The sequence below is a fragment of the Telopea speciosissima genome, chromosome 1, assembly GCF_018873765.1.
Source record: "Telopea speciosissima isolate NSW1024214 ecotype Mountain lineage chromosome 1, Tspe_v1, whole genome shotgun sequence".
NCBI classification, from domain to species: domain Eukaryota; kingdom Viridiplantae; phylum Streptophyta; class Magnoliopsida; order Proteales; family Proteaceae; genus Telopea; species Telopea speciosissima.
In genome coordinates this window covers 86,851,527-86,865,028 of record NC_057916.1, presented here as the reverse complement: position 1 = coordinate 86,865,028, position 13,502 = coordinate 86,851,527, and the positions used below count along the sequence as shown (strand labels likewise).

At 39.6% G+C, this 13,502-nt stretch overlaps 2 protein-coding genes across 2 annotated transcripts; both read left to right on the top strand.

The window, feature by feature from the left end:
• Positions 1 to 824: 824 nt before the first annotated feature.
• On the top strand, positions 825 to 7,333 carry LOC122656126 (protein IQ-DOMAIN 21-like). Its single transcript, XM_043850578.1, has 4 exons — positions 825 to 917; positions 3,346 to 3,660; positions 4,064 to 4,483; positions 6,639 to 7,333. The coding sequence occupies exons 1-4, from the start codon at positions 825 to 827 to the stop codon at positions 7,260 to 7,262; spliced, it is 1,452 nt and encodes a 483-aa protein (XP_043706513.1). The 3' UTR covers positions 7,263 to 7,333.
• A 912-nt stretch (positions 7,334 to 8,245) lies between these two features.
• On the top strand, positions 8,246 to 9,409 carry LOC122644814 (uncharacterized protein At3g28850). Its single transcript, XM_043838197.1, has one exon. It carries the CDS (start codon positions 8,265 to 8,267, stop codon positions 9,390 to 9,392), a length of 1,128 nt encoding a protein of 375 aa, XP_043694132.1. The 5' UTR covers positions 8,246 to 8,264; the 3' UTR covers positions 9,393 to 9,409.
• Positions 9,410 to 13,502: the final 4,093 nt, after the last annotated feature.

Below are 13,502 nucleotides of genomic sequence, written 5' to 3'. Positions count from 1 at the left end.
CTAAACCCAAAATAATTGATAACCCTTAGTGTTTTTTTTATAATTATAATATTACTATTAAGTATTAACTAGTCATGTGCATAAATAAGTAATTTAGGCATTTTAAATAGGTCCTACGGTTTGGTTCTAATCGGTTCCTTATTGGGCTTTTAGTTCTGGATCCATTGGGAAACTCGTCTTAAAATTTTTCTGTCCTACTTAATAATCGGTCCCAAAACTAGATCCTAGAACCATCCCATTTAATTATGGGACGAGACGGTTCAGGGTCTTAGAGGGATTGTTTTGATTTGGAATCCATATTGATGACAGTCTTAAAATAGAGGGAAGGCAAGCAAACAAGGGAAGCGGAAGCGGTGGGAAGTGTTGAAGGGTGGACTTTGTCACATTTGTCACGGCCCACAGGATGGAAGTCAGGCCCAATTGTCGGGTAGTAGACTAGTGGTAGTAGTAGTAGTAATAAGGAGACTATGACAGTATGAGTCGTATGTAGTACAGTATCGTCGTAGCTCCTCGTGACAACGATAAATGCCAACGGTGGCTGCGCGGGTTTGCAGTTACTACCTCCCCCCTTCTCTTCTCTCTCCTTCTCAGTCACTCACTCACAGATATGCTTGCAATGGAGAGAGCTCTGGAATATTCAGATTTTTCTTCCAATTAAGCTGCTTCGTTACATCTACTTTCCTTTCTTAAGATCATTTGTTTTGCTTTTTTCAATTTTAGCTTTAATTTATAATAAATCTTGGATCTCAAGCTGCTGATCAAAACCAGGAATCGTGGCCGATCTGGCGTGTTTGTTTCTTTGTTTCTTTGTTTGTTCGAGAGGAATGGGAAAGAAGAAGGGAAGCTGGTTCACAACGACGGTAAAGAAAGTATTCAAGTCATCATCGTCATCATCTCCTAAAGATTTGGGCAACAAGGTATTATTCATCTTCTCAATTTTTCTTCTTGTTCTGTTTTTCACCGACCAAAAATTGCAGACTTTGCCAAGGATAGTTTTAATTAATTGGGAATTTAAATAAAGAAATGCAATTTAATAAACCCTCTGTGAAAGCAAGGGTAAGGCTGCGTACATTATGATCTTCCCCAGATCAGACCCTATAGTGACGGGAGCCTCATGCATTGAATACGCCATTTTTTTAACCATTTCACAGATCTTGCAGTTTTAAGGCATTGCATGCATGGCGGTTTAGCATTATATGTATGGGCCAGAAACACCATTTTTATTGATTCATGAATGGAAGAATTGAAGGTATAACTCACTGCCCTATCTCAACCAAAACTTGGTTAGGAACTGGGGGATCATGGTTTAAGTAATTCGTATCGATCAGTCTTGGTCAATACCAATACGGATCGGCCCCTATTGGCTCGAATTATATGGTTTTACCTTCATTTTTTGTGATATTTTAGACAGATTTATGTACTCTTGGTCCATACACCGATACGGAATCAGTCATATATCAGTATCGGCCTCTACCATTACCGATACGGTCAACCTATTACCTGAAACATTGTTGGGAACTTGGGATTAGCCAAGTTTTACCTTGGGGGGGACAAACCGGCCGTCCGGTTGATGGTGGTGATGGAATGTTGAACCAGGCCGGGTTAGCCAATCCGCACACCCTTAATAGTTAATAATGTCCATAGTTTAAACACATTTTAAATGTTGTTTCTTTTTGTAGTCACCCCTTTTTCTTTTTGCCATTTTTATGATATGGGAAAAAAGCATCCAAAAATACAGCCAACTACAAAAATTTTAAAACCGTTTGTTTTTTTTTTTTTATCTCAGTGAAAAAAAGGGTAATTTTTTTAAAACTTTTTTAAATTTTTTTTTTTTTTTTCTAAAGAAATAATTAATAAGCTTATAGCCCACACATCAAATATTAATATTTGATTAATAAAACCTGAATTGGTCCCACAATTTATATGTGCATATTGTCAAATTTTTGGTATATTAATTTCCAAATATACACGTTGGAAGCACGTAATGTTCATTTCTCTTTTTCCGTTCTTGAAATGTTTGGACTTTTTTTTATACATCCTATTTGAATTTTGAGCCCTTTTACACAAGCAGTACCGCACCAAACAAAGCTTTTTTTTGCCGTTTCCCTTTTAAATAATTATGATCTTGTTCGATTGGGAATCAATGAGATGAAGGAAACCCATAACGTGGGGAAAAATAAACTCATACAAATTGTGCAATTATGTCAATTAATTATCACACTTTTCACGTGTTTGGAATTAGAATGTTAATATTTAGGACTAAGTTTTCCTTCAAATCAGTTCACCATTGGTGATGTGATCATATGATTAGACTCTGTGTGATCCTTAAATTCTCACTTTAATTGTGCACAATAAAAAATATTCTTTACCATGGTAATTCAAAGAGTTTGATGTCTTTAGATACATCAATTTCCTTTTTACCATGGGTGTGTGTTGAAACTCGGTGACATTAACACTAGAAGCAAACTTATCATATCCTTATCTTGCATTGTGTTCCTTTTGGCACAAAAAGCTCTGTAGTTAGGGGTGTCAATTTGGCCCCATCAACCTGAACCCGCCCTAAACCCGAACAAGGTTTGGGTTGAGCTTTTCAGTCTATAGAACAGGTCTAGCCTCGGATTTGCAGGCCTGAGGCCGGGCTCACCCTATTGACCCTATATATAATATATATAGATAAAGTATACATAACCTGGACTTTGTTTTTTTTTTAATTCATCCACATTAGTCACACTCTTAGGTTCTATGTTTTCTTGATTTATTATAACAAGTTAACACTTTTGTTTTTTAAAAGAATGATTGGTGTTGGTGATGTTTCATCTTCTCCCTGGTGTTGGTGATGTTTCATTTTCTCCTTTTATTAGTGCATGTAGAGACACAAATGGCAAAATACAGGGGCAACCAGGGTCAATGTGGGCCAGCCCGACCAGCCCGACCCTGAAGTGGCAATAATTAGGAACTAATAGGATGAATCTGGGTCAACCCGATCCAACCCAGCCCAATCAGGGTCAATTATGGTTGGACAGGGTTGGGCTGAACCTGATATCCCAGCCCAACTTAGCGCTGGGTTAGATTAAGAGAACTTAGGGTTGGATTGAAGTTTTAAAAAACTCAGCCCATCGACATCTCTATATGTTTTTTTTTTCTTTTAGTAATTCCACACCTGGATATCTAGTATTGTAGACTTGTAGGCACAAACACACAAACTTATATTTACAATTGTTGCAAATAAAAAATGTATAAGAAAAATTATGATTCATATATTTCGTAGTAGATTTTTTTTTGGTAGAAAATATTTCGTCGTAGATGAAGTAATATAACTAAAATATTGTATTGGGGTATAATCAGAATTTGCAGAAACAGAACGTGGTGGTGGAGAAATGTCAGCCTATAGAGACGCCAGATACAGTATCATTTGAGAATTTTCCAATAGAAACTTCTCCTGATGCGACAAATGACGAACGCCCATCACAACATTCTCTAGTGACCATCGAAGATAGAAATCACGCAATTGCTGTAGCTGTTGCTACCGCTGCAGCGGCAGAAGCTGCAGTTGCAGCTGCCCAAGCAGCCGCTAATGTCGTCCGATTGGCAGGTTATGGCCGTCATTCTAAGGAAGAGAAAGCTGCCATCCTCATCCAATCCTTCTATAGAGGCTACCTTGTAAGTAATTCTCTCTCTTTTTTGGTCTATAGTCTCTAATATGTGTTGGGGGTATGATGTTTTGTATTCCGTTGCTTGGTTTCTGGGTTGATTTCGAAAGGTCGTTAAGGACCATATGGGTATTTTGGTAAAATTCTAGTATAGGATTTTGCTATAACTTTGTACTGAGGGTTCTTTCTTTGTAACGCAATCTGAGAGAGGTGTGAGGATGAATGGTTATAATCTTATTCTCCATTGATAGTGAAACAGATCTCATTGCACCATGGACGTAGTTAATCTTGTTAAACCACGTAATCCTTGTGTTCATTGTGTGATTGTTATTTGTAATTTTTCATTCTTTTCTGCATCGTATTAGGTTTAGTTTTTCAACAAATATGCTCATGAAATTGTGGTTTTGGTGTAGGCCCGACGTGCTTTGAGGGCATTGAAGGGACTAGTGAGGCTCCAAGCCTTAATACGGGGTCACAATGTGCGGAAGCAAGCCCGGATGACAATGAAGTGCATGCAAGCCTTGGTACGTGCTCAAGCCAGAGTAAGAGCCAGAAGGATTCAATTGGCTCACGATAAAATGAAGAAGAGGGAGGATCATGAAGAAGGACAATGGCAAGGAGCAACCCAAGGGAATGACGAAGGAGAAGAGCACCAACGGGGCCGATTGAAGAGCCAGAGCCCATATCGACATGTGAACAATAAGTGTGAGATGGAAAGCAGGTGGGACGAAAGGAACCAGAGGTTGGAGACCATGGGCAAGGAGACCTCTCAACACAAACATGAAGCCGCGTTTAGAAGGGAAAGAGCTCTTGCTAATGCCTTCTCTTATCAGGTCCCATCTCCTTAGCTTGATCTCCTCTGCGCTTTGGATTTGGATCTTCTGCGGCCTGGGGTTGAGCTGCCATCGTGTTGCGCTCAACCCACAGGCCGCCACATGGATTTTATATCAATCCAATGCTTGGTAGACGGCTGCTTGGCATTTTTGAATTTAGAACAATAATTTTGAATTTTGAATTGAACTCGTCTACCAACCATTGAATTGATATAAAATCCACATGGTGGCCTGTGAGTTGAGCGCAACATGGTGACAGTTCAACCCTAGGCCGTAGAGGATCCAAATCCCCGTTCTTGTCCTCATTTGTTTCTGTTCTTGCTTACCTATGCTGTTCTGTTGAATAATTTTTTTCTGCAAATCAAGTAGATTCAATCCGAACTCACCATATGTATTGGAAAATTTATTGCAATGCATTCATGCGTTGCAATAAATGTCCCAGTACTCGTGCTGATTTGGGATTGGACCATATACCTGTTGCACAATTTGCAACGAAATTTTGGGAGGTGGGGCAAAATGTCAAACGTCATTATATAGGACGGCATTTGACCAATTTGGCCCAAAATTTGATGGTCCAACCAACAAACCATATAACAAAACACAACTTGATTCAGGCATTACTCAATATTAGGTCACCTATGGTAAATTAAGTCATTCATAGTTAAAATAAACAATTATGGTAAGAATAAACAAATCTCACTAAAAGATTTTAGAGACATTCAAACCTTTTTGAATAAAAAAAAATATTTTTAAAGTTTAAGGGAGGAATAGGGAGAGAAACATTTGGTAAATTAAAATAAATGAGAAAAGAGAAAAAAAAAATTTGAATAAAAAAAAGGGGGGGGGAAAAAAACAAAAAATTTTTTGTTTGGGTCAATCTGACTTCAAATTTTTGTTTTATGAATCCCCCCTGTTTTCTCAGGATTTTGGAGAGGAATCAGGGGAGTGGAAGGGAGAAAAAAGAAAATGAGAATAAAAAATCTAAGGGTTTGACGGAAAAGAGGGCGAGAAGCATCTCCAGGTGTGTCTCCACTCGGGCTGCAATGGGCGGCTCCAGGGGGTACACAAATTTGGTAAATGGTTTGCGCTATTACTTGGGGAAGGAGGGGGAGTGCTTCGTCGTCTCCCTCGCTTGCGTCACAGGACCGTCCTTTTGAGTGGGGGTTCTGAGGTAAAAGGTTTAAAGTTTTGGGTTGAGGAAAAGTAAGGGGGGGGAAAGCCACGCGGACAAACCCTACTATAATCTTACAATTATTAACAAATATGTATAATAATAATAATCACTTCAATTTAGTGTTAAGTTTACATTTATTGCAATAAAAAAATTAAAAAAGAAACATTCGAATAAAAAAACACCTCGTAAAATTGTTTAAAACCAAGACTGTTGAAACCGTTTACTAAACGGTTTGGTTGTGGTTTTACCAACAAAAGCGTATGCCAAACCGAATCAAACCGTTTACAGTGAAACCGAACCTTTTAACACCCTTACCATTAATAATAGCTCTATTTCTTAGAAGACAAGTTGTTTTTTTATTTTTTTATTTTTAATGAGAATCCCACCATTGGGATGTCTTAAATCATAATAACTCCCCATGTATGCCCTTATCCCTGTCCCATAAACCCATCCAAGCCTTGGCACCTATAAGGCTTCGTTTGGTTGCAAGGGAAATTAAAGAGAAGTGAAATTTTCAAACCTAAAAGATAAAACTTTTGTAATCCTTATATCACTAACTCCAAATTAGTCGTACTTGGTTATTAATTTCATTTTACTTTGCATCTAATTTCTTTTGGTTTAAAACTAAAATAAAAATTACATAGCCAAATGTATCAGAACTAAATATGATAAAAATTTAAGTAGTTAATACAATCATATGTGGTAAAGTTACTTTTTTAGGTTTGAAAAATTCCACTTCCCTTCGCTTTAATTTCCCTTGCAACCAAACCAAACGTAGCTTATAAAAATGTTTTTCAACTATTTTGAGTGTTTAAAGGACTGCCAAGTGGGTCCAAGCCCATGATACTGATTTTGGCCCATGGTAACCTTTAAGCTGAATATTAAACTTGGCCCACTAAAAACCATAGTTTCATTTGATCTTCTTTCATGCTTTGATCGCATCTCATCCCGATCACATTGTTTTGTATACATCCTTGAAAGCAGCAACAGCATCAGAATGCTGATATGCTCTACTCCGAGGAGCCTGAGAAACCACAATGGGGATGGAATTGGCTAGAGCGTTGGATGGCATCACAGCCATCGCATGCCCCCCATTTGGCAGCACAGGATGGTTCCTGCGTTCACCTCAATACCAATACAGATGACACATTCGAAAAGACTGTGGAAATGGATATGTCCACCCCTCCTCGTCCAGGTCCACCCAACATGGGGCAATATGAAAGCCCATTTGATTGGGCCCAGTATAGAACCCGGCAGCGTCGCCAAATGGGCTCCGATAACATTCCAAGCTACATGGCTCCGACCCAATCTGCCAAAGCCAAGGTCCAAAGCCAGGATCCAGTTAAGCAACGGGGCCTCTCTGGAACCCAGCGGAATCCATCAACTAAGAGGTGGTCTATTAATGCAACGTCGGGTTGTGATTCGTCGAGTTCGGGTGGAGGAACAATAATGACCTATGGGGCTCCGAGGAGCCCAAGTCCGAAAGCTAATGGATTCCCCACTCAGATACGAAGGCATGGTGGTTATAGTCCGGATTCAAGTGGCGGCGATGACCGTTCACTTGGTTTTGGTTTCGGCCGTAGGTATGAGTTGGGATCATTGTGAGTCAAACAGTATTAGCCAGTTGCATCGTATGATACTCTTAATTATCTTCATCTTCCATAGCTATTCTGCTATTGTGTATTGTACTTCATATATCAGAATACTATATTTATCTTTTGATTTGTTAATTTCCTGGGTGAGTATGTTGTTGAAATATCCACGCATAAGACAAAAAGAATAATCCTACATCGGATATGAAACGGGATGTGGATGGATTAATAGGTACTTGAACACCCTCTCCTTAACGACTAATTTTTAAAAAATGAGACTCAAGTCCCTAATATATGTGTGGGACTCCAAAATTTGAACAGTTGGTGTGTGTGAGATCTATCCATTTTGTGGGAAGCGCCTCTTAACATGGATGTGAATTGTTTCGATTGGGGGATGAAGGTCTTGGTTACAAAAATCAAAGATATATCGTGACATCAAATCACCATGTCATGACAAAAACCATTCAGATATAAATAAGTTGTGAATCCCATAAACGACGAGGAAAATAATTTCTCCTCCATAATTGATAGGTTTACGTGACACTTTGGCCATCAAATTTCTTAAGGTTAGCATTTTTTTGTAAAAAAGTATATGGATAATAAACGAATTTATTATGAATTAAATTCAATTTAAATAACCAATTGAACTGTCTCATGTGGCAAGCGGGTAAATAAATTGGCATTATCACGTATTCCAGCTTTGCTTCCATGTGTCGTTCTCCCCATTCATGCATTCTAATTTGATACCATTTCACTCGACCCTCTAAGGACCACGTGGCCATTCTACCTCCACACATCAACCTAAGGCTTATAACTAAACCTCTTATGTGAATGAATATCATTAAAAATGGAAACAAATAACTCATAAAACACGAAACTGAGGAGGAGGAGGACTGGAGGAGTGAGGACCTCCACAATATTGGATAAGATTTATTAAAAAACGAGTCCATAAGAATCGCTTCAGACTACTACAGCTAGCTAAAGGAAGCTCAGAGTAGGAAGAGAGGGAGTGACTATGGGGTGTGCCTCGTCGAAGCGGATTGAGGCAACTCTCGCCGCCGATGTCTACCGCCCGGCACCGACAAGCTTCGCCGTCTTTGACATCAACGCCATCGAAGAGCCTTGGTTGAAAGCCGATGGTCCACAGCAACAACAGCAGCAGCAGCAGCAGCAGGAGAAACCCACGATTGTACCGGCGCCCATACTTGAGAAGCTTGATGCATTCGATCTGGAATCCAAAGGCCCTCACTCATGGTCCGAAGTCAGCAAAGCTTTAGAAGACCTCAAACCCACCATCGACAACAACCCAGTTGTGGATCCACAGAAACATTCCTCACCTAAACCCTCCGATCTGATCTCCTCAAATTCCAAACCAACGCCACCACGCAAGACCGTCTCCTTCCACACCCTCGAAGAACTGGACTCGAAGCTGACATCGCCCAAGCCAACTCAGCTCAAGAAAGCCGATTCCATGACTCGTCTCAATGATAACAAGAAGCAGCACGAGTTGAAGAAAACGGAGCCCAACGATTCCGCCGGTGGATTTAAGCCAGTGAAAGAGAATATATTCATCTTGAAAGACAGATTGGAGAGGGAAAAAGAAGGCAACAAGAATTCCAACTTGGAACCTCGTCTCCTTACACTTAGAAGGGAACCACTCAGTGAATATGCAGAGAAGTGTCCACCTGGTGGTGCCGATTCGGTGGTACTCTACACCACCACGTTACGTGGGGTGCGCCGCACGTTCGAAGATTGTAACCAAGCTAGGTCGTTATTGGAAGGACATCAAGTGGCCATCGACGAACGAGACGTGTCGTTGCACGGTGAGTTCCTGAACGAGTTGAGGGAATTGTTAGGTGAAGAGGGAAACGTGATTGTGCCGGTGCCGAGGTTGTTTGTGAAGGGGAGATACATAGGAGGAGTAGATGAGATGGTGGAGTTGAACGAGTCGGGTCGACTCGGTCGGATGATGAGATTGGTTGGGATGAATGGGAGTTGGAGAGAGTGTGAAGGGTGTGGGGGTGCAAGGTTTTTGCCATGCTTGGAGTGTGGAGGAAGCTGCAAGGTATTGAAAGGGGATAAGAAGGAGAGGTGCCCTAAATGCAACGAGAATGGATTAGTTATGTGTCCTCTTTGTCATTGATCCCTCTCTCTCTCTCTCTCTATTAAAAAATATTGTATGATTGAAGGACTTCCACCATTACTAGAGCTTGCAGCTTTCTCAATTATCTCTCCTCTGTATATCTCTCTCTGTGTGGTTCATGTTAACATACCATGTAATGGTTAAAATGTGAGTTAAAATTTACTATGATTAAAGGAGAAATGGATCATATATGCCCACTGTAAATTTTGCCACATGGACTGATGATGTGGCTATTCTAACTTTTGTGTAATGTGACAAAGTCTGCTTCTAATGCAATCAAATGCCTTCCATGTATTGAGATGCATCCCCATGTATGTTCATACACACCTGTGGTACTCTTACCATGCACCAGTGCACTCTCCCATAGACCTAGATGATTAATGTTTTTGTATTGCCAAGTGGTAAGAGTGTCAAAACCTAAACCGAACCGATCAAACTAACTTGGCCCAATCAATCCCAATCCAAATCAAACCTAAGCCTTATCAGTTTGGCTTCGATTTCTGGGTTAGAGAACCTTTTGGTTTCAGCTTGGTTCGGGCTAAACCAATGGGCCATCAATAGGCCCGATCAATAGGATTGAATCCGAACCGAACACTGAAAATGACCCATCTTAAAACCCTACCTAATCCCTACGCAAAAACAGTATGTACCCAGTTGCCAAATCGAATTGAAACCGATATCACAAACCAAACCGAACTGAACCAAATCCAACCCAAACGAAAAGCGAAAACCCATCCGAAACCTAAAAGTCCTTATTGTTTAGGTTTCGATTTCCTGAAACAGACTCCGAAACCAAAAAAACTGAACCCGAACCACCCGATTGACACCCTTACTAAGTGGCAAAGTTTGAAAAAGCTACAAATTTGACATGTCAGCCGGGGGTCTAGAGATCAATTCAAAAAAATTGGGCTCTATATAATCTACTACGTGGCAATTGTTGGCATTTTAAAGAACCAGTCTCGAATCACTATAATGTATGTCACATAGAACTATGACTTCATGGCTCAACAGATAAAGCTTATTTGGTTGGCCCATATAATTCTACTACATGACAAGCTGATGTTGAAATTCCTACCGTTGGATAGAACTGAAATATCGTAATATGACAATTTTCAAATTTGATCCGCGTTTTGTATGCATTCTAGGTCAATAATACATTCTAAGAAATCATACCAAACGTTTCGTTAGTCCTCCACCCATGATCTTAAAGACTTTAAACATTTGATCCATTATTTATTTAACGTGTATTTGTCATGTGAACTTCTCAACCTCAATATTTATGGGTCCAAGCACCCCACCCCTGGAGATCCCAACTTTATACCGTCCTATACAACTATAATTTGATTCTGTTCTAAATTAAGGCTATGCTGGTCTTCTGAATGCAAAGATTAAAGAGAATGAACTATACAACTATAATTTTAAAGCGTTTGGTAATCGTATAATGGACTTCTTAAATTTAAGGTTACGTTTGGGTATTTGGAATATGGAATTTTATTTAGTTCCAATATGAAGCTAAAAATGGTGGTTTAACCTGAACCGATTTGAAAATTATAAAAAAAACACCAAAATCGAAAAAACACAAATGAATAGGCTGAACCGTAAATGCAAAACCCTATAAGAACAAAATTAGACCGAATACATGGAAATTGAATATGAACTGGAATTCTTCATTTTGATTTTAGAATTTTTTTTAAAAAAAATCTATTCAGTTTTGGTTTGTTAGGTATTTGATTGATACGCCAAAAGCTCCAGAATTATGGAATGCGTTAAATCAAGCCCTTTAACCTATCCCATACTAGACTGGCCCAATATAGCGCTCATACACTAGATCGAGCCCCATACACTTTCGCAACCATCGTTCTCAGTGGTTCTCACTCTGGCGGTAGGTAGCCCTTGACAGTTTTCACTCTACTCCTATAGCCCTCTCCTAGGTAGTTTTTTCCCTAACTCGAACATGTGATGTGGTGCCTAGCTCTAATACCAAATATTAAGTATTTATCCGATACGCCAAAAGCTTCAAAGCTGATGAAACACGTTAAATCAAGCCATTTAATCTATCTAATACTAGACTGATCCAATCTAACACCCATAAACTAGATTGAACCCCCATCATGCACATAAGAAATTGACAACCTTAGACTCAAAATGGTAATTCATCTTTTCAACACAAAAAATGGACAGCCCAGCTTCAGATAGGCTGGGCTACGGTTAGGATTTCTCAGCCCGAATTGCACGCACGTGAACGGTGACACAGTCACGTGCAGTTGTAAACACTATGAAACGAAAGTAAAGCCGTCGTCTCCGTTCATTAAAAAAAAAATAAATAAAAAGGCACCGTCTTCCCCGTCTTATGTCGGGGAAAATAGTGGATCCGACTCCTCTACTGCCATTATTTGTATTTCCATCTTACTTCCATGGCTTGTCAGCACGCCATCTGTCTTTTTAAGCATCCAACGGCTGTGAATATATGAATTCAAAATTTTTTGAATTTCACCTGAGTCCTGAACCACCATAAACCTCATTCAAAGCAACCCAACCGGTTTGTATCAAACCCAACCCAACCTTTATCACAACCCTAACTTAACATACTCTACATCGTTTTGTTCAAACCCTTCTTCTCAAATGAACATCAAACCGCCGTTGCTGCTCAAAACGATTCCGGTGAGATCGTAGAGTTCTCCTCTTCAATGGTTTTAAATGTAAAATATACAGTCGATATTAAAGAGTTTGTTGGAATGGAAAACCCACACTTGACAAACAGTAGGAACTGGGCACCGCCATTTTTGTCAAACCAGATCTTGGTGAAGATGAACCAGTCACAACAGAACAAATAACTTTAACCAAGGCCGGTAATGAGGGAGGATTCAAAGTTCAAACCCGGTATCCGATTGCTTACCTAACTCTCACAGGTTACTGAAGCTATATTCCAAGAAATCTCTTTGTTTCCCATAGTCTGCTTTCTTTGATCATAAAAAACTCAAACAACTAAAGAAAATTCATTATTTTGATATAATCTACTCGTTTTTCAATTGTTAACTTGGCCGGTATACCCACTTCTTGAAATGATGAATTGATGATGATGAAGAAGGGTTCTCTTAATTTGCTGGTCTTACTATCAGTCTCCATAAGATTAGGGACCACCACTACTCTGTTCTACTCTAATTCTATTCTATTTCTAATAAAAGTTGTGCAAACAGATTATGTAGGATACCAAAACGAAAACGTATTCATCATGCGAAACCAAAGCCAAACATTTTAGATCCAAATAATGGTGTAATAAATTGAATTAACTGATGAATCTGAGATCAAAGACCACAAATAATCCATGAAAGTGTTTATGTATGTATGTATCGGCTACAATATAGTGATATATACATGAAAAAATAAATAAATACATCTCCTCAAAACAAAATTGAGGGAAAAATTAGTTATTCTCTACTGCTTCCAGAGATCTATTCCATCCAAAAACCAAGAAACGGAATACAATCACAGAAGCCAAAAGGGAACACAACATTTCATGATCTAATGCTTGAAGAGAGCGAAGAAAGACAAGGCGTGAGACGAGCTTAGAATAGCAGCGTATATTGGCAATGCAAACACAGCTCCTACCTCACTCGAAGGCGACGGCGTCGGAGACTCCTCAGCGGAAACAATCGCAGCAGCAGAGAAGATGGCGAAGATGCAGAGAACCACGCTAGCCATGGAGGAAGTATTGATGATCTATGCCATTTCTCTCGTGATACATAAACCTCTCATCTGCCTAAGGTTCCAGAGAAGAAGGAAGAAGGGAGCGATGGAGCAGATTTGGGAAGAAGAGGAACGATCTGAAACCTAAAACCCTAGGCAGATGAGAGGTTTGGGTTTAGTTTGAGTGAAATGGATTTGGGTTGATGAGCCAAACCGGTTGGGTGGATTTGTTTTGGGTTCATAGATGGTTCAAACATGTGTTTTTTCAAAATATTTTGAATTTATTCAATATCATCCATTGGATGGTGATCAGGCCAGATGGCACATTGTGAGCTGCTGGAAGTAGGATGGAAGTACAAGGTTTGGCAGTAGAGGAGTCGGATCCTGAAAGTAGTTGTCTGCATCGCCAAGCGATGCTTTAGA